The 22452-nt window shown below is 42.7% G+C and overlaps 1 protein-coding gene across 1 annotated transcript in view; it reads left to right on the plus strand.

Moving 5' to 3' along the window:
• Nucleotides 1–22452, plus strand: part of fam172a (family with sequence similarity 172 member A) — a 188006-nt gene that overhangs the window by 4039 nt on the left and 161515 nt on the right. Inside the window, exons 3-4 of the mRNA XM_053654004.1 lie at nucleotides 172–273; nucleotides 7593–7693. Coding sequence (XP_053509979.1) covers nucleotides 172–273; nucleotides 7593–7693 — 203 coding nt within the window. The remainder of the gene's footprint in view (nucleotides 1–171; nucleotides 274–7592; nucleotides 7694–22452) is intronic.

Below are 22452 nucleotides of genomic sequence, written 5' to 3' on the forward strand. Positions count from 1 at the left end.
TTAGTGGAGGTCACTGCATAAGCTAAATATGGACACTATTCATATGCATCTATTTTCATGTTTTTAGAGTAAATTTCACTCGTTGTTGCGTAAAGCCTTTGCTATGATTTTGTCCTTTGCGGTGTTGTTGGTGCAGACATGGTGCGTTTTCAGTTTTGCTTTTCTGCTCAGATTTGTTATCCAGGATTGACTTGGATGAGCTGATGAAGAAAGACGAACCTCCGCTCATCTTCCCCAAGACTTTGGAGGAGTTTGAATACGCCTTTAATGAGCGTAAGTGTTTTTTATTTGCACCGTACTGTTTTAAACGGGGTGCTAGAGCAGAGACACGTGAGATGTCGTGTAAAACCCGAGGACTACGACGATTTATCCATAGCAAACGAGCACTGCTCTGACCTCGCTAAAACGCAGCAAGATGGGGGCAAACTTATAAAGAATAACCACTAGAGTTTAGTTAATCCAAATTAAACGCCATTATTAAATACCTTCATAAACCCCCAGGACGTAAAGTATTACCACTGCTCGAGATATTCTGAAAAACATGCTGTATGTAATAAAAAAGTAATGGTGGCTATGAGGAGTGATGGAATTTTCTTGGTAATTCTGCTGAATCCTACATGTAATTTCCTGACCTCATGGTGGTAATATTAGAAAAGGGAAGAATTATAGTGATAGGAGAAAAGTTCGAGACTGCGTCTGGATCTAAAATGGCAAAGTTGGCGTGGGAAACTCATAGGATCATGGGATCTACACACTTAATGTCTTCATAAATAATGAGTTTTATTCATCTCAGCTGAACACGTTTCAGGATCATGGCAGAATCCTAAAACAGATGAACCTTAGGGTCGTCAGTACAGCTATACAAAAACAAAGTGGCTGGGTAGTGTAGTCGTGCGGCGCTCTGTAATGGCACTCCATGGCACTTCAGTCTAACTCATTAACTGTACACAAACGTAAATAATGAGGTATACTTCTAGTCCGAATAAAGTGTAGGCTGGTAATTAAGCAGCTCTTAAACTGTGCCGAACTGTTCTAGACCAAAACAATTTTAGTTCATTTCATAGTGAAGGACTCGTTCTGTTTGGTGTGGGTTTGATGACGTTAACTTTGGGTCCTGCGTAGGACGTTTATCTAAAGTGAGTCTCGGAATATCTGAATACATTTTATACCACAGCACTTCTGAAGTCTTGATTCTGGATGGTCGGAAGGTCTTGATTAACTTTCTACCCAGAAGCTCTGACACTAGTGCCAGCTGTAGAGGTTTATATTAATGTGCTGGGTAGCGTTGATGTTTTACAATGCGAGTACGTAGTCATGTCGCCGGAAATTGAGTCATCAGTGTACCAGTGAGAAAGGGGCTGCATCCGAAAACTTGTTTGGCAACTTGAGGCAACAGCTGACTTGTTGCCTCGCTGCCCTATCAGGGAATGACTTCAGATGCAGCGTAAAGTAATGTTGTTGCTAGGTTACCAGCTGCTCATTACCACCACCTGGTGTATGATTTCGCCAGAATCGACTAAAGCCACTCCCCTTCGGATGAACACGCACAGTATTGTGGGATATCGAAGGCAGCGAAGGCTACATCTATGCTCCCTTCAAAAATCGATCAGATGAAGGTATCTCATGAGACAGGAAGCGAAGCTAACTTTGGATTCGGACGTGCCTTGATGCCTTCCTACCTTGGGACGCGTCCTCCGAAGGCAGCGTTTTTCAGTTTTCGGATGCCGCCAGGGTTTTTATCAGTGCCCGAACTCGTGTACACCATATAACGATTCACCAGCTATGGAGCTGATTGAGACGCACCCTAAGAAAAATCATATTAATGAACAAGTTAAGAAAGCGTATTGTTTAATATTGAAAAGCTGTATAAGCTTTGTATGGTGAGGGAAGGACTGTTGTTTATAGCTGTTATATCATAAGCGATAACTGGAACTAACCTGTCTCGCAGACATCCTTATGATCTTATTAATACGTTAAAAAGTGCTGTGGTATTATTGGAGATATCAAACACGTTGTGACACGCTGTTACAGGAAAACAATCCGAGTCGGAGTGCTTTCCGTCAGGCCGCATCACACCCCCTTGTCATTGGTTATTTTCCTATAGAAGAAGCCCTGTGTCATGATTTGTTCCGTACTCATGAGCAGATAAGTTTGTTTGCACCACTAAGCAAACATTGTGCACGCAAGCCTGGCAGTGTACAGTGTACACACAACAGTGTTATCCAGAATTTATCTCCGTCAGTCGGGTCTTGAGGCAAGTGGAGCATACAGCGCATCAAATGCGATCCGTCCTGGCTCAGGAACCTGTATAAGTTCTCCCGGACAAAAATGAGCCACGTCCACCAATACAGTAGCAGCAACTTGTTTTATAATGTCTGTAGGTTACATAGTGTAGATCAGGGGTGTCCAATCTTAACCGCAAAGGGCCGGTGTGGGTGCAGGTTTTCATTCCAACCGAGCAGAAGACACACCGAGTGTATTGAAAGCCAAGATCAACTGATTAAACAGGTGGACTCAGGTGTGGCTCCTGCTCGGTTGGAATGAAAACCTGCACCCACACCGGCACGTTGCAGATAAGATTGGACACCCATCGTGTAGATGGTCATCGACACCCCTACGCTCCGGGTTGACATCCGTAGTGCTCACGCGCCAAATCTGTGTTCGATGGGTGCGATGGGAAAAGTGGGACACTTTGACGTGACTAGAAAACTTGTGGGAACAGCAGGTGAAACACTGAAGTAGGCCCCGTGATGTGTAGCTAAATTGCACACCCAGTCAGCATAAGAGTGGGATACAACTGACAGGAACTATCTCAAGACAGTGCTGGCATCCGTTCCTGACAGGGTTGGCGCTGGTATTAAGTCGAAGGGAGGTGGAACTAAGTAGAAACGACTCATTTTTGTTTTTTTTCTGTCTGGGGAGGTTATAAGTTCTCACCGATCGTAACTTTTACCGCGTGATTAGGCTTGTTTTTATTGCATACCAACCTGAATGGAAGACAACTGGGAGAAACGCTGTATTTATAAGAAGCAGTGAAAGTTTCTAGTCGACTCCAGTCCTGAGAGATAAGAGGGAGTAACCGTCCTCATTGGCCATTGACGGCGACGCCTTGGCTCTGATAGCGCTGTCTGTTTGAGAGTCTCCTGAGTCACTGGCAGCTGAATGGACAAGTTGTGCATGCCATGGGCTGTCAGTGGCTTACTCAGCCTTGCACTCAACTTGACGGCCACATTTGCATAACCTTGCTGCCTCCTGTCGCTGCCTTGAATACTTCATTTCAGTCACTGAAAATCTACCACCGCTATTTATTTATTTCTTTACATATTTGCGTATTAAGAAGCTGTTTTAAACCTCGCGTCGCTGCTCTTTTTCCAGATCAAATGAAGGCATCGCTGCCAAGGCCTCTAGCCCTGAGTGTTAATTTGAGTCGTGCTCGAGCGAAGCAGCCTATAAAATACGTATGTATTTGCAAGAGAGATGTGTTTTTTTTTCCCCCGAATCCTGCTGCATGATGGCTTCATCACAGTTAGCCTTCAGCTCATTCATTACTGGAAATCCAAGGTTATGTACACCTAATTAAGCCAAAAAAATTGAGAACAGCATGCTAATTACGCAAGAAAGAAGAAAAAGTTGAGGAGGCATATTCCTCAGAGAGTCGTTGATGCGAGGGCGATGGAGCTGAACCTCCGCCACACTCGAGCTTTCATTAGATCCCTCTCTTCTTTCTGTTAGACCCCGGCCTTCCTAGCATTGTGCTTCACTCCTCTGCAAATGCATAATCAATTCCTGCAAGATCCCTTTCCCTGCGTGTGCCCCAGCTTTTCTTTCTTTTTGCACCGAAAAAAAAACAAAACCCCTCTATTAGGAGTGGACGCAGTTTTAGTGGCGCACGCTGATGAATGGCCTTTTAGCGCTACATGATGTTGAACAGCTAACAGCGAGGGCAAATACAGTAATACTCATTGAGTTAGCAGTGCTGGATTTATCGCCTGCTAACTGCGCAGAAGGACCGGGGTTTGAAAACGAGCCGAATAAAAAAAAATGCTTATGTAAACGTTTCTCTTTAGAAAAAAAAAAAAAAAAAAAAAACTTGCTGTGCAGGGGTAATTGAGAAAGTATGAGGCCCTTGGGCTGTTTGGGTTAAATGTGCATGCTTTGAGTCTTTTAGCTTTGTGCTTTTGCAATCAGAGAGGTCACAATTAGATTTAACACTGTATTGGGCTTCATTTCATTATCCCGTCGTGTCATCATAAGGATAGATGGGACTATATCTCAAGAGCAGAGTTTTCAGAAGTATTACACACCGCTCGCTCGGCTGGTGGAGTTCTCTCATGAGCGAAATATTATACTTTTGTAGGAGTTTTAAAAGTAGTTTGCACTTGTAATGGTTTTATTCAAAAAATATTATTCCACAGAAAGTCCTCCTTTTGTAGCAACCTGCCAGTTTGAGCTCTTAATGGAAAGTTTGGCCTTTGTAGATCAACGACCGACTCGCATGTTTAATATATAAATAGTTTGTCATCTTCATCGGTGATTTTAAAGATTTAAACCGATCAGCCACAATGTTAAAACCTCTGACAGGTGACGTGAATAACGTTGATCATCTCGTTACAGTGGCACCTGTCAAAGTGTGGGGGATATTCGGTAGCAAGCGAACAGTTATTTCTCAAAGTCCACCACCGAAAGCATCTACAGTGCGCACGTAAGCATGAGAACTGGACCATGGAGCGGTGGAAGAAGGTGGCCCGGTTTGCTTTTACATCATATGGACGGCCGGATGCGCATGCTTCGCTGAATTGATTAAGAGCTGGCACCAGGATGCACTATGGGAAGAAGGCAAGCTGGCGGAGGCAGTGTGATGCTCTGGGTAATGTTCTGCTGGGAAAACCTTGAGTCCTGGCGTTCATGTGGATGTTACTTTTGACACGTACTACCTACCTAAACATTGTTGCAGACCAAGTACACCCCTTCATGGTAAGAGTATTCCCTAATTTCACTGGATTATTTCAGCAGGATAATGCGTCCTGCCACACTGTAAAAAATGTTCAGGAACGGTTTGAGGGACATGACAAAGAGCTCAAGGTGTTGACTTGGTCTCCAAATTCCCCAGATCTCAATCCGATCGAGCATCTGTGTGATGTACTGCACAAACAAGTCTGATCCATGGAGGCCCCGCCTCACAACTTACAGGACTTACAGGAAGTGCCGCTAACATCTTTGTGCAAGATGCACAGTACACCTTCACTACACCTTGTGGAGTGCATACCTCGACGGGTCAGAGCTGTTTTAGTGGTGATTTTAATATTATGGTTGATCGGTGTATTATTATTATTATTATTATTATTCTTTTTTTTTTTTTTTTTTTACCGTAAACATCTTTTTCATCATCATGTCCAACGTGGTCAACAGTTTCCGACATGCTACCTTTGACTGCCTGCTGATGGTGGAACCAGTGGTGCTTCATTTCTACCTAAAGAGAGTGATGATTTACTCATTTAGTCTGTCCAGCGTTCTCACCTCCTCATCTGTACGCTCTGTTCAAACAGATCAGTTTCCAGCGCTTCAGCTTTCACACCAATACCACCATCGTGATCATCGTCGGACTAGCGGGAGCCAAGTGACTCAAGCAGCAATGTCGTATAACTGCGTTGCATTCTGGAACTTCTGTGCTGGATTTGTTGTTATTATTATGACATCGGACGTTTCTGGAAAGTGGCGATTGAGAAGTGAAGGGTCCCCGAGTGACCTCAGAGTGGCAGACATCCGCTAACGTCATACAGGAGCGACGAAAATAAAGCACCAGCCAACGCATCAGCACCAGAATCACTAAACTCCTCGAGAAAAGCATGCTGTTGTTTAATGTGTTGGATTGAATGTGTTTAATTTTGATAGAAACACTGTTATCAGTGCAGAATTGCCGTGTGCATCCCATTCTTGTACTCATCTTCACCCTCCTCCAGGTCTTTCATATAAACGGTGATTGGTTGTTAGTTAGAGTGCACTTCTTTACTCTAAAGCCCCTCGCCAGCTGTTTAGCCGCTCCGGCGCTTGGCTGTACAGTCTGGCCTTGGCGTCGCTCTGGCATTGGAGAAGGGTCAGTGTGAATGAAGTTCTCTGGCCTTGGCTCAAATCATCCTGTCCAAGGCCTCGCGTAGGCGGGGAACAGTTGTGGTGGTACACACTCTCACACACACACACTCACACACATACACACACGCCCTTGGAGCTCTCAGGTGGGAGGGGAACACGGGCACAGAGAGAGCGAGAGAGAAAGAAATGGCCGAGAGCGGCCCTGCCACACCAGATGTCTTATGCAGGAGCGCCAGACGTCCCAGAAGCCCATGCGAAAGGGAAGCAGAGAAGCGTTAGCCGTCCTCGGGCCTTGTACCTGCCAGATGGGGGACGGCAGCCAAACACATTTAATTGCATGAGACGAGAGAGATGCACATCAAGCAGGCCTGAACTGAAGCTCACAGCTCGTTCACTGCTTCCGACTGGCAGCACACGAGACGGTGACTCTCAGCACCATAGGTTCAGTGTCTTTGCCTGTTATTGGATCCTCGTTGCAACCATTTCCCAGAAAAAAAGAAAAGCTAGTTGTGTAGTTTCACTCCAAAATGTTCCAAATGTGAGTAACGAGCGTGTTCACTGTGTCATGCTGGATTGCTTACTATGAAGTCGATCAATAATACCACATGATGAGGCCATGTTGAGATTAGGCCTGTCCTCACAGTGGATTTGTGTTGATCAAGAATAGCCATTAGATTCTTCAATCAGCTTTTCGAATTTAGAAATGTTACAGGGAACAGAAACCGAAGACAAACCAAACAAATCGGAAACGTGAACAAAATCACTAAATTGTTCCAGAGTGAAAACATTTATTATTATTATTATATATTTTTTTAAAAAAAAGGTTAATAAAATGGTTATTTTTCTGTTCAAAGTGTGATTTCAAGAAAGTATCACCTAAATCTAAACATTTCCCGTCCAGAGTTTGTAATTTCCTGCTCATCTGCCTGGGGAAATTATGATGTTAGATAGCCGCCATAGTCAGGGTTTTTTTTTTTTTTGGGAAAACGATGCGACGGCCGTGAATTCTGTCTAGAAAGTTTTGTTCACAAAAAAAAAAAAAAAGCAAAGTAGAAGGACTTTTTGAAAACGTTACAAATAAATCCACCTCTTTCTGGTGAACTGAAGTGTTTGGTTATTTCTATATTCTAGGTTACCTCTAAACAGAGTAGGTTATCATATGTAACGTGTGTATCGTCCTGACCGGTTTCCAAATAAAGAGGGAGGCGTGGAACGCTGGAGCGGGAACGTAAGGTTCACTTCTACTCCGGACAAAATCCAAATCGCTTCGTATGGATATATGTAGTCAAGCAGGACACGATATAATCCAGCAGATGCAAAATAGCAACAGTTGGTAAACGCAGAGGTGTTACGGGGACGTGCGGTTACTTATTAATCCATCAGTGGTATAAAGTCTAAATACAGAAAAGACGAATCAAAGATGTGCCTAAATGATTCATCAGTTTTGTAACAGTTAAGCTTGAAAGAGACGAGACTTTAACGCATGTCCCTGTCTCGTGCAGGAGGCCAGCTGCGGCACACGCACACCGGAGAGCCGTTCGTCTTCAACCACAAGGAGGATATGCACCGGTGGAACCAGAAAAGATACGAGGCGCTGGGCGAGGTAATTTCCACCTTCACTCTGTTTCATATAACACCGCGTTGTTCGTGATTTTGTAATCGTTTCATAATTTGTTGCCCAGTTTATTCACGTAACATACTCTCGCACGTGTTGTGGATTCTCATCTCTCTTTTTTTAGACGTGGTAGTTAAAAATAAGGGAAACGCGCTCCAACTTTCTCTGTATTATTAGATGAAGGGAAAAAAAAAGAAAAAAAAAGAAAAGATTTTTGGTAGTGGGCACTATTAGTGGGGAACTTTGATGATGGTTTTGATGCATCTCTGTTTCCCAGGTTTAATAACTTTGTAATTGGATTCCCTGCAGTAATTGGAAGCGCTCTCTGGAACACTGCAGATCTCTCTCTCTTTCTCTCTACACACACACACACACACACACACAAACACACAATAGAATGAGTCTAATAAACTCTCACACTTTACCCTTTTCTAGCTCCCTCTTCTCTCTTTCTGTTGCGCTCTCTTCCTCTCCCTCTTCTCATCTCTCACGTTCTATTAACTCCTTTGCTCGCTGCTGACTTCCTTAAACACGGCGCGTCACTGAGGGGGGGAAAAAGCAGCTCCAGCTTCTCATTGTGTGTCAGTGTTGTTTTTGAGCTCTGCTTTGCAATCATCCCTGCGTGTATCAGAGACGCACCGACGTATCGGCCGATGAAGGTTATTTTTCACGCCACGGGCCATCGGCCGATAGTTTAAAAACATCCGATGATCAGGGCCGATCAGATCCTGTCAATCAAAAGAGGGCGGGAAAACACATCGATTTCGTGCTGTGTGGAATGATGACAAAAAAGTAGTGTATTTCCTATCCAGTTAATGTTAATATATAAAAAGTTGATATTATATATTAGCAGTCTGATGTCAGGGATGAAGTAGTAATGCTTGTTTTTGTGGTGAGTGAATGTGAGACTAACAGGAAGTTTTTTTTAGAATTCAGTCAATGTTAATATGAATTAATAACATTCAATACGTTAATAATCTTACTTTCATCTTCAGAATTTAGCTCATGTGTTAATGTTAATTAGAGTAATGTGTTTTCTGTTGATGAGACCAGTTACTGTGAAACAACTTGTTGAAATTGAGAGAAGAAAGTGTTTATTTGCATCTCTTTCAGAATTGTGGAATTAATTATTATTCTTTTAAAAGAAGGTATAAAAGGCAGAACTATCGGTATCGGTTATCGGCCGATATCACTCTGAATAATCGCTTATCGGTATCGGCTGAGACATTTAGTATCGGTGCATCTCTAATAACACAAGACCACTTAAACAACACGCCACGCTCATACACGGAGTGCGAGACCGTGTTTCTAAACTGTTTGACAGTGCAAAGCAAGCGCGTGTCTTGTCTTCATGTTTACACAGGGACCTGCGTGTGAGGTGTGCAGATGAGTTGGGATTCACGTGCATCTCCGACAAAACGTGTTCGTGAACCATTTTTAATCATCGATTGCAACGTTTGTACAATGACACTCGTTTACACCAGCACGACCAAATAAGGAATAAAAGCAGACCAACGAAAGGGCGCGCTGTTGTAGGAAAATAGTCAATGACGACGGGGTAGTGTGATATGAGACAGCGTGAAGTGGAGTTACTGTTACTGATCCCTAAAAGTGGATCTTTTTTTTGTGTAACAGCGCATCTTTTATCTTTATTCCTCTTCTAGTCCTTGTAGTTGACGACTGGCATGTTGATTGATGAATGGTGGTGTCTGAGGGCACGGTTCTAGAAGGGATTTATTCATAATCGCACTATCCGGTGTCACCCAGATGGGGATGGGTTCCCTTTTGAGTCTGGTTTCTTCCTCGTGTCGTCTCGGGGAGTTTTCCCTCACCTCCGTCACCTCCAGCTTGCTCGTTAGGGATAAATTCAAACATTTAAAATCTGCATCCTGAATTTATATACACTCAGCAAAAAAAGAAACGTCCTCTGACGTCGAACTGCTTTTATTTCCAGCAGATTTCTTAACATGTATAAATATTTTTTTCACCGACATTCGAGGAGCAGAAATGGAATAATGAGTCCCTGAATAAAAAGGGGGTCAATATTAAAAGTAACAGTCAGTAAGTGCTGCTTTAAGTACTACAGAGCATCTCATCCTCATGGACTGCACCAGATTGGTCAGTTCTTGCTGTGAGATGTTCCTCCACAAGTTCTCCATCACATCTGGGGGACACACGGTTACATGTCATTTTCCACTGCAAGGACGATCAGCTGTCCTTCCTGTCTCCCTGTAGCACCGTCTCAGGCGTCTTACATTACAGACATTGCAGTTTATTGCTCTGGACACATCTGCAGTCCTCATGACTCTCTGCAGCAGGACTATGGCATGTTCACGCAGGTGAGCAGGAACCCTAGACATCTTTCTTCTGGTGTTTGTCAGAGTCAGTAGAAAGGTCTCTTTAGTGTCCTAACTTATTTTAACTGTGACCTTAATCACCTACCGCCTGTAAACTGTTTGTGTCTTAAGGACTGCTCCACAGGTGCATGTGCAATATTTGTTTATGGTTCATTGAACAAGCGTGAAAAACATTTTTAAAACCCTTTCCAATAAAGATCTGTAAAGCTTATTTGGATTTTTACAAAATTATCTTTAAAATACAGTCTCCTGAAAAAGGGGCGTGTCTTTTTTCGCTGAGTATATTACTGTAAAGCTGCTTTGGGACAATGTCCATTGATCAAAGTAAAAAATTTTTACTAAAAATAAACTGAACTGGATTGAATTGAATTCGTGGTTAGAATATTCGCCTCGCACCTCTAGGGTTGGGGGTTCAATTCCCGCCTCTTCCTTGTGTTTGCATGTTCTCCTTGTGCTTCGGGGGTTTCCTCCAAGTACTCCGGTTTCCTGCGATGTAGGCTAACTGGCAGTACCAAATTGACTACGTTTACATGGACAGCAGTAATCTAATTATTGACCTTATTCTGAATAAGACAATATCGTGATTAAGGTGTTTACATGAGTCGCTTTTAGTAGATTCCTTTCATGTTCCTGTTCTGCATGTTATAGAACAGAGATGGATTAACGGCGCACGTCATTACGTCCCCGCGCCACGCCGTCCGACGTTCCCTCCAGAATTTCACGTATCGACATACAGTTCGTCCTCGTTATGGAACTGTATACAGTTTTGCGTATTTCATTTTCAATTTTACGAAAGCTTCAAGTGCAGTTAATTATTTGTCGTGTTATACCTGCGAATAGACGACTGCTTGAAGCCGTGGGCTGCGTCCCAAACCGCGTACTTACCTACTATATAGTATATAGAGATACATGTATTTCGCCTACTATATATTAGGTAAGTACGCGGTTTGGGACGCAGCCGTGCTCTCTTGTTTGCCGTGAAACTGTTGAGCACTGCCGTGTGTGTACGTGTCCCGTCACCAAATGCGGTGAAAACTCCCACATGACGTTAATAGTGTGATTAAGGTGAGTACATGTCTGTAATACACGTCGATAATGCGACTAAAACAGGAATACTCCACACGTCTTAATTCCATTTGCGTTTACTTCGAGTATGACTTTAATCAGATTAAGGTCATTAAAAATGGCTGTTTACATGCTAGTTGTTTAATCACAGTATTGTCTTAACCGGGTTAATATCGGATTATTGTTGTCCGTGTAAACGTACTGATTGTGTGCGTGTGTGATTGTACTGTTTCCAGGTCCGAGCTTCTACTGAGTTGGCTGACGTTCTCGTATTTTCAGCATGCCACAGTGCTGTGTTCCCTGTTGTTTTGAATAGATCCGAGTCCAAAAAAACTATAAAGCTTAGGATCGTGATTTTTCGGCAGTACTGCGGCACACCGTGAGTGTATTTTAGCAGCGTTTGGTAAATACGGTTCATCCTCACATAATCCAACGGCTTTAAACCACATAACGTTAAGCAAATAATTCAAACCACGCTACAGGGTTAGCATCAACTGCAAACGTTTCATCTCGGACACCCTTTGGCTGCAGTTTCGTCGGTTTCCGGTGTCTTCGCCGTCTTCCGCACGCACTCCACATCAGTACGTGACACAGTTTTCTCCACCCAAATAAATAAAGCAGCCATATGATCATACGATGGCGCTTGTCTCTGCTGATTGGGCACTCGCAGGTGCTGTCCCTCACTGACTGACCCACCTATATCGAAAACTATTAGACTCTCACCCTATCGTTTCTAAAAGACATTCCCAGTGCTGTGTTTATATTAGCCCGACGATGCTTCTGTAGCTAGCCAGGGCGTAGCAGATCATTATATGTCAGCTCGCCTATCCCTCCAACACCTGGCTGGTACATATTTAGTTTTTCATCTTCGTTAACATCTAGAGTTATAGCCGTCCTGTACGTTGTGTTGTTTTTTTTAAGAAATACTTCAGCCAGATCATGGCATATCATCTTTAAATGTCAACTTTTGCTGCTCGCTTTTGGGCTCTGAAGGAGAGTTTGGACTCGGAAATGGCTTTACATCACATGCCACAACAGATTTAACAAGCAGGTAGACTGATGTTCCTTCACCATCCTCTCATTTTCAATCTTGAAGTTAAAAAAATAAAAATTAGATTGAGATTGTCATGTTGAGGTTATATATATATATATATATATATATATATATATATATATATATATATATATATATATATATATATATAATCTCTACACACACTCTTATATATTTTCCTAAGGTGGACACTTTATTGACATCAACAGTTATCCGTTTCTCTTTAAGCAACCACACGTCATTTTAATCTGTTTATTATTATTATTATTATTATTATTATTAGATTCTTTCTATTATTAGTCTCAGATTCTATCGAGCGTCCACCGTGCAACACGTCGTTTCCATAGAAATGGAGCAAGCCCAGTAGTCTAATCTAATCCTGTGATTTCAATTACAATCCAAGTTTCTGTTATAGCAAATCAACCAACACCTACTGACCAATCAGGCTTGAGAATTCAGCAGCGCTGACTACTACGCTTCTGTCCTGCCCCAGTAGTGCGCACGAGCCCATTGTAGTTTGATTGATGCGTAGACCACGCGCATGTGTGTCGCTTCCACGTTGCCCGCGTGTGTGTGTGTGTGTGGTGTGAAATCCAGGTCGGGTCGAACAGACTGGGTGTCACCATCAGAACGCTTCACTTTGGGAAACGGACACTTCTCCTCACACGCGCTCTGCTTGTGTACAAACTCAAAAGGCCTTCGTTCCCAGTGCATGCAATATGCATGAGCTAATCAGAGGTGTGTGTTTGCTTAATTACCTTTGTTCATTCACGTCTGCGCTATTTGGCTTTAATTGTTCTGCTTATTCTTTTGAAGTTCAAAGAACAGACTAGTACTTGTTTAGGATTTACCTGTGTGCTTTATTCCTAATCCGTAGAGAAACAGCCCTTTTATATAAAGTCTGGCTTTTATTCGCCACATGCATCAGAAACCAGCACAAACGCAATACATTGGAGTACTTCATGAACTTCCTAAACCATAGATTTGTTTGAAATTTATAGGCGTAAGGCTTCACTCAGACTAACACGAAAAATGTATCGTCATGTTTTAATTGTGATTCACAGTTTAGGCTTCTTCAAATAATACACCATAATGAGTTGTGGCATTAGCGAGCTCATCTGAAGCTAGCTAGATTAGTTAGCTAATCATATGGGTGAATGAGCAGTTGGAATATATACCACGGTGGAATAGGTAAATGGTTTTATTTATTTATTTATTTTAAAATTTAATTTAAGTATTTATTTATAGTTTGTTCATATTTAGCACTTGAAAGTTCACACTCACTGGGCCTCATTTTTCAAACCGGCTGCGAATGATTACTCGAGCGTTTGCTGAAGTAAACGTAGTAATTGTAAAAAAAAAAAAAAGCGTACGAACTTAACGCAGCTGTCAGTGACAAATTTCAGTCCGTGAATTACAACAAGCAAGACTACCTATTGAATTCAAATTCAAAAGAAATGGCACCCCATAAAAGAAGGAGTCGTCGATGGCTGATGCGCCGCAGTGGCTGAGCTGCGTTACTATAATCGGTCCCGCCAGGATTTCGTGGGTTTTTTTTTTTCTTTTTTTTTCCCCCCGAACGCAAAATCAAGCAGCTCTAAAAAAAATTCGGAGGAGCGTGAAATTTTTCAAACTTGCTACAGGTTTTCCGCAGATTCGAGCTGCCTGATCTGTCCTGATGCTCTTCCTCCGGATGGCGCTCTCATCAACTGGAGGCCACAGCCTGGTGATTGCTGAGGATGGTGCCACTGGAAGTACTTGGAAATGGTTTTGGACCTCGATTCCACATGGACGTTCTCGCTGTGGTTGCTGGGACTAGGGTTGCTGCGATGGCCTTGGGACTGCAATTACCACGTACAATTTTGCACTCAGGTCTCCTTTAGTGAACAGTGGACTAGTTCAACAAACAGACTTCATATAAAAACCATAATGAACTTTCTTTTACTCTCACACTACCCGTTGGTACCCAGATGAGGACGGGTTCCCTTCTGAGTCTGGTTCCTCTTAACATCTTAGGGAGTTTTTCCTCGCCACCGTCGCCACCGGCTCGCTCAATAGAGATAAATTCACACACTTAAAATCTGTATCCTGTGTTTATATGTTTCTGTAAAGCTGCTTTGAGACGAGGTCTATTGTTAAAAGCGCTACACAAATAAAATCGAATTGAATTGAGCCAAGACGCGCAATGTGCCGTCATCAGCGCGTGCATTCAGCCAAAGCCGTCTTCGATTCACGTGCGTTGAACACGAGTATAGCCGAAAGGTCTCGTTTACCAACAAACATCACTGCGTGCAGAAAAATTTCAGGCGACTACAATTTTTGGCCTCGACAATCGCAAGCAATCCTGTACGGTCCACTGTAAGGTTTAGCTTACACAGCATTTAGGACATGCCTTTTCAATATTTCGTCGTCATTTTCAGCTGACGGACAACATTTTATCAACGTGCACACGAGAGTAGAAAGAAAACCCGAGCCACTTTTGTGAATCTGTCAGGAAGTTTTAGTCCGGTATGGCTAGCGAAAACATTCACACACGACTCTACTGAAATATTGATAAGTGAGGTTCAATATGTGTGACTGAGCAGCCATCTTACCTCCATTCATTATTTTATACATAGATTTAAAGGGATTATAACGTACAGTGTGAAAGAAAAGTCGGCGTTCTCTTATAGATGACATCTGCGACTGTATAGTTTGGATTTAAGTAACGATGATTGTTTTAGCCGTTAGCGTGCAGCCCTACTCGAAACTAGCATTCAAAACGCCCATAAAGTCGGTTTATCCCAGTCCTTTAACTCGGATAAAACGTTTCCACACTGCACTTGTTATGAAGCTCCTAATCGTAATTGAATCAGCGTTCGTCTCCATCTCAGCGAGGCCGCAGTAACGTAGTCCGTCCCGAAGCATCTCACAAATATAGTCCTGTATGTCTTTGTTGATGAGAGTGCTGAAAGGCCTCACCGCCGGGCCACGGAGATGTTCACATTCATCACGCTTTCACACACGAACCGTCAGTCAATTTCCCGCGTGACCCGTATGGTCACGTCAGAGGCGTAGGAGAGGGTAATAGGCCAGTCGGAAGTGTGTGAATGGCGTCGTGAGTGCGGCGCCGCGCACTCGCCCGCGTCCGTGGGAACAACAGAGCGGCGGGCCGAGCGCTCGCTGCCGTGCAGGAGTGGGCGAGCGCTTTTGTGAGGATGCACACAGCAGCAGATGTCCAATTTGCACTTCAGCTCGGTCTGAATGAGGAGCTGAGCGGCAAGTACACACACACACACACACACACACACACACACACATACACATACACATGCACATAGACAGGCATTAAAAGAGCGAGAGAATCACACAGCTGAACACAGAGGTCAAGGTGCTGTGTGTTGATGAGGTTAGGTCTGTGATGGTGAGGAAGAGAACGTGGTTCTGTAAATCATCAGCTGTAACGATCGTTCCTTTCAGAAACATTACTAATAATGAATGCGTATCGTAATTTCATAGCAGTTTTTATTTTTTAAACATTATTATTATTTGTGATCGGTGTTTGCAGATTCATTCACGTTCGTCTTTCTCTATTCAGCTTGTACTGTTTGTTTATTTATTTATTTATTTATTTAGTGAAATAAGATTTCAGATAAAACATGATACGGTGTCCGATACTGACTCGTTATCTGCCGAAACCGATTGCCGAGGAAGCCGGTTTGCTTTCTGATGAGCTTAAGATGGAAAAGATAACTAACTAAGCAACAAATTATATCTCTAACAGGGCGTATCCAAAGAAATAATAATAAAATAAAAAAATCAGGAACCAATGGGAGATTAGACTACATGGATGTGAGGTTTGTATTTATTATTTATTTACACTCATCTTTAGATTGATTTTATTTTTTATTTTTTCCCCTTCCAGGTGAAAAATGGCATTAACGTCAGATGAAAGATTAAAGATAATGTTTAGTTTGCGTTGGCTTCTGACGTTTCGGACACGTCTGTATATCGGATCAGAAAATCTGTCGATCCTTATCCGAGACTAATCCAGCCGTTCGGTATCGGTCCGATACGCGGACCGTCATGTCCGAGTATATCGCGTGGTCGTGTGCCTATACGTGTACTTTAACAATTCTTTATTATGGTGTTTCCAAATATATATATATATATATACATACAGTCCCCTCCAAAACTATCGGAACGGCAAGGACAATTCACTTGTTTTGTGCTATACACTAAAGACATTTGGGTTTGAGGTTAAAAGATGGATATGAAGTGAGAGTTTGCGATTTTCAGGGTTTTCTTTTTCCTGGTCTTAAACATTAGAACCGTTAGACACCACTCGGTGTCTGTTGCTCAGTACAAACAGTGGTTTCTTTCTTTTCCAGAACATTCCACATCGCTGCATAGGTCGATTTTTTTTTTTTTTTTTTTTTTTTTTTTGTCTTTTCTCGGCTTCAAATCTCCTCGTTTTTCTCCCATAGACAGCTCTCTGATCGTCTTGTTGGCTTGTCCTTTTTAACAACGGATGAAGCCTTCACACAGCTGAAGCTGAAGGCGAAAACCAAGAGTAGATGTTCAGAGCTGTGTATTGTTTAAACAGTCGGTCTAACAGGACACGCCCGGGTAACTAGAAACACCCGTCAGTCACAAGGTCCAGTATTTTTGCCCGCCTACAGATTGGGTGGTCTGATACAAAACGTCGTTGAACACACGTCCGCATTGAAATAACTTAACTGAAATCCTCAACTCTCGTTATATTCATGTTTCGATCTCAGAACCCAGATGTCTTCAGTCTACAGCAAAAAAATAAAAATAAACAAAGAATTAGCCTTGCTGTTCCAATAGTTTTGAAGGGGACTGTATTACGGTATACATGTTTTATGTAAAAATATATATATATATATATATATATATATATATATATATATATATATAGCAAACCAAACGACGACAAAGCGGTCTATCAGTAATGTAATAACTGCAAACTTACTATAGTTTAAAAATGAGGTCCATGATTTATTCTGCTGTCAGTCACCACGCTGTGTGCGTGAAGTTCTTCCTCCGGTACTTTTAACTCACAGGGATGTCTGTTCAGCCCGTCCATCATCACTGATATGAAGCCTAAATCAGCGGGCTCTGTTTCATATCGGACGCGCGCAGAAAACGTGCTGATTCAGCACTGCCTTGTGCTTCACATTAGTGCACGTTAGTGATTAGAGCAGTTTACACATTTTCTCCCGGGGTCTCACCCACCTAGGGCTGGGCAGTATGATGATATAATATCGGTGATAATATCATGATCAGTTATACAGCACTATGCTTTTTGTTGTTGTTGTTGTTGAGAATTATTTGGATTTTTCTTATTGACAAAATTGCAAACTGAATGGAAGCAGCTGATCTGATGTTAAAAATGTTTACAGATTAGTTTTTTTTTTTTTTTTTTTATTTAAAAAAAACACATTTTCCCCAAATTCAAATTCAAACATTCAGTATTTTCAGTGTGAAATATAAATATATATAAAAAAAGCAAACGCTGTCTTTTTAATAATAAAGAGTGAAATGCATTTTGCTCATATTACAGTCCCTCCAAGATTTGGGGATTTTTTGCGACTGCAGAAACGAACGCAAACCCGAGCCAGCGCCGCGATGTTTTTGTGACGTCGTCCCAACGTGCGTTCCGCCAGCGCCCCCCTTCGATTCACACGCGTCGGACACGAGTACGGCTTAAACGTCTCATTCACCAACAGACATCGCCGCGAAAGGCCGGCAGAACCGTTCCGTCAATTCGAGTAGTTTTCCGCAAAAAAAAAAAAAAAAGGAATAAAAAGCGCAGAAACGAAGCAAACTGCATCGCGAATTTAGAAAAAAGACGCAGCGAAATCGAGCAACGATTACAAACAAACTCCGAAATACTGTACGGACTGATACATGATATAAATCACGTAACCGATTTATTTATTTTATTTTTTTTAAATTGAATTGATATTTATTGTAACACTACTGTATTCCCGGCAGCGTGTGAGACAACGTTGCGTATGGTGTCTTGGAGAATCAATGGTGCTCTGATATTTTTGTCATATCGCCCACCACCCTAAAGCAGCGCAGTAAGAAGGTATGATGGCAGTGAACATGGAGATAACGTGTCACAGTACACTTTCCTGAGATCTTTCCTGAGATTGTGCTACATCTAGAACACTGGCTGCTTGTTGACTCACAGAAAGGAAGTACATGATTCGACGTGAAATCTTTTCCCCCTCGGTCCTGACCGTAAAAAATATCCGAAGGGAAGGATTTCATTAAAATATGATCAAAACCCACATGCGGCAGTTCTGTTGCTCCTGCTAGCGCTCTGGTAGCAAACATAAATATCATCATATATTGAGAGAATATCTTTTTTTTTCTTTCCCCCCCACACCTGGAGCTCATATCCTATCGTAAAGAAAACGGTCGGACAAACGTGTTTTCTCTCGCTTTCGGACGCCGTGGCTCGGCAGCCCGGCACTTTTCTGTTCTAGCAGGTGCGAGCCGGACTCGTCAGTCAGTCCGTGTCGGGTGTGAGATTAAATGGAGCTGGTGTAGGACGCATGGCTGGCGGTGTGTAGCAGCAGCAGGAATCTCTAATGCAATCTTCACGGCCACCCAGAGGCTCCTCAGCGGAGAGCGGCGAAACAAAGCGCCTGTGTCGTGCTCGCTCAGCCGAATCTGTCTCTCTGTTACATCATGTCGGCACGATCGTTAGGGGGCATGCAGAGATAACTCTCTCACTCACACACACACACACACACACACACACACACACACACACACACACACACACACACATGCACTGAGCTCCAGAGTGAGCGATCATTGGCAGGATTTGCATTGTTGAATGCTGACAAGTGTGAGCATTTTGCCTCAGAGGTGTGTGTGTGTGTGTGTGTGTGTTGGTGGTGGTTATTTTCATAGTGAGCTGTAAGTATAGAGAGCTCAGCTGTGTGTGTGTGTGTGTGTGTGTGAGAGAGAGAGAGAGAGAGAGTTGCAAAATATATTCATTTTTTTTGAATATCCAATTAGAAGTATATAGTGTGTTTGTGTGATATTATTATTATTATTATTATTAATAATTTATTTATTTATTTATGTGATATTTTTTAATAGCAATGTGGATGTATATAGAGCTCTGTTTCGTGTGTGTTGGGGTTTTTTTTTTTGTATGTAGATATATGGAGTTTGTGTGTGTGTGTGTGTTGGAAAGGTTTTTTTTGTATATATGTAGAGTTGTATGGATATAGGGTGGTGTGTGTGTGTGTGTGTGTGTGTGTGTGTGTGTAGGTTAATTTCTTTGTGATTATACAGAGTTGTGCGCGCGTGCACAGGCTTTATTGTCCGTATCTATTCCCCTGACTTCATGACACCTTTAATTGTGGTGTGTTTTGCAGAAGTGTGTGTGAGGTACAGTCTGTGTATGTGTACGTCCGTGTTCCTTGAGTCAGACGGGCTGTGTTCAAACACACATAAAGACACACACTACACAGAGTGTATCTTGGAGTGTGTGTGTGTGTGTGTGTGTGTGTGTGTGTGAAGGGCTCTGTACAAGCCTGTTCTCTGTGATAGGTGACACGGTGTGGGCTCAGCTCCAGATGGGAGAGTATTAAGCTGTTAATAAATGGGGATTTTTCACTCCTCTCTCTGCATCTGTGGCATGACAGACACACACACACACACACACACACACACACACACACTCTCTCTCTTACACACACACACTATTCTAATGAAGCTGGCCGGTCCAGATGGCTGCCTTATCGTGGTCCTCTCCCCTTTTTTTCTCCCCTCCTCACTCTGTGATGTGTGTCTATACACTGCAGAATGTAATAGTGTAGAGAGTACTGACTGATCGAGATGTACATTAATATCTACCGTATTTGAATGACGTCTTTATTTGTAATTGCACGCGAACGCACGAATCGCTCCCGAGTGCCATGGGACGTATAGGTTTAGTTTGCCGAGGTTTAATCTCGTGTATATAATCCAGTGAAGCAGAGAGGATGAGAACCGGATGAACACTGGCAGCTGGCTGCAGGAGCAGAGGGCACACCTTGGCAATCTTGGCAGTGAGAATACGCCTCCGTCGCAGTACTTAGAGATATGTAAATGCCCATGGTTTTGGTAAGACTTCAAAGGGTTTGCACACGCTTACAGCAAAAGTAAAGAGTAAAAGGAAAGTCACAGAGTAAATAAATAAATAAATAAAAGTGAAAGTATCCGTTCGCATCTCCCCTTCTGAATCGTGTGCTGTATACTCTGTAATAATTTGCCTTAATGAAAGTGCTGTTTATTAAAACGGCTCACTGCCTCCACTTTAGTGTCCCCTGAACAGCATTTGGGGTTGTAATGTTCGCCGCTCGTCCTTCTTGACGTCTCTGTTTGCTTGAACTCTGCCAGATGCCACACACTGCTCTGGTCTCCACAGAGGTCAGGGCGAAACGTTGACCGCCTGGTCGATTCCTTCGTTGCTTTCGTTTTCTGCCCGGCGTTGTCTTGTTGCGATATACATCTACATAATTTGACGCCGTGGCTTAGCGGTTAGCACGTTTGCCTCGCACCGCCGGGGTTAGGGGGTCCGAATCCCGCCTCCGCAGAGCTTGCATGCTCTCCCCGTGCTTCGAGGGTTTCCTCCCCCGGTCCAAAGACATGCGTCGTAGGCTGATTAACGTTTCCAAATTGCCTGTAGTGTGTGAATGGGTGTGCAGGATACCCTATGATGGGTCGGCATCCTGTCCAGGGTGTCCCCCCGCCTCGCCTTGGACAGGCTCCCCCAACGAGCCTGTGGAGGATCATCGCTATGGAAAATGGACGGATGGGTAGATAATTATAAAACAACGATCTATATATTTCCCATTCAGATACCATTGGGGATGCAAACTTTTGCATGCAACCTGGTACCAGTGAGACCAGATTGTAAGAACTATACCAGCTGAGAGGAAAGATGTTTGCTCTACAAGCTTGCCCTTTCAGTAAGCTTGTCTTTAATGAATTTTTTTTTTTCCAAGCACAAGGACGTTACAGTAGTATCGAAACCAAATATATAACACGGGAGTGTATTATGACGCGCGAGAGCTTTATCAACAGCAGCATTAGTGTAAAGTACGCCGTCAAGACATAGAAAGCGATTTCCGTATTTAAATGGCAGCGTGCGTCCTTGTGTAACTGTCACGGTTTTATATACGGTATTAAATCATAGGGTATAGTGTGTACACGTGCTGTATTTGGTACCTAGTAAGAAAAAAAAACCCCACTGTCATTTGTGTTACATCATTGATGGTGTATACTGGGGACATTTTTTACTTCTGGGGTCCAATACGTTTGCAAGTGAAGCAGGAAGTTGCTCTTTTGAGGCAGGTGCATACTTATCTCGCACACACACACACACACACACACACACACACAATCTTGTTCTCCCCACATTTAAATGTAACAATGACCAACCTTTGTCATTTTCCATTCTCAGAATGACCAGGGTTAAGAACGCATAGAAAACAGAGATTCTTATCCTGACGTGGATTTATTTTTAATTATTATTATTATTTTTTTCATGAATATAGAACGGTTTACAGTAACCGAGAGAGATGTTGGCAGCGGGAATCGAACGCAGACGTTTCTCTGAGGCGAATCCAGTCTCGCGCTGCACCACTCGTCGCTAATTGAAGCAGTCTGCTGATTAAAAAGCCGAGCGAACGTTCGCCACGATACGCGTTTGTGTCGGATTAAAAAACAGAAAATAAAATGCTTCTTATGCCTTTTTAAAAGCACGATGAGGCATTTTCATGCTTTCACACACTGTTTTGTATCATTTTTAATTCATGCCTAAAATACGCTCACTACATAGGATGCATAACGGCATTATTAACCCTAGATCGAAATTCGGTGACAGCCGTCAGTAAGCGCCAAAAAAAAAAAGTATGGCGCGAGTGCCATGGTTTTTATTCATGAGCTTGGAGTTATTTCGGGAAATAAAGTTTTATAGAAGGAAATGTATGTTTTGCTAGTTACTTTAGGTGAGTAAATGTAAGTAAGAAAAAAAAACCACTCTCCAGCCCGTGCGGTTATACAATAATAATCCACACCAGGGGTGGTGCGATGTGGCACGGCATGAAGCGCCGTTACTGTTACCACCCCCAAGTGGTTTATTTTCATATAACCACACGGCCTAAATGCTGGGTTATTCCCCTTATAGCACAGAGATTTCCGAACAATTATAACGTTTCATTTCTTATTGAATGACACGGCACACGTTTCAATGG

This window comes from Ictalurus furcatus, chromosome 22, assembly GCF_023375685.1.
Source record: "Ictalurus furcatus strain D&B chromosome 22, Billie_1.0, whole genome shotgun sequence".
Classification (NCBI taxonomy): domain Eukaryota; kingdom Metazoa; phylum Chordata; class Actinopteri; order Siluriformes; family Ictaluridae; genus Ictalurus; species Ictalurus furcatus.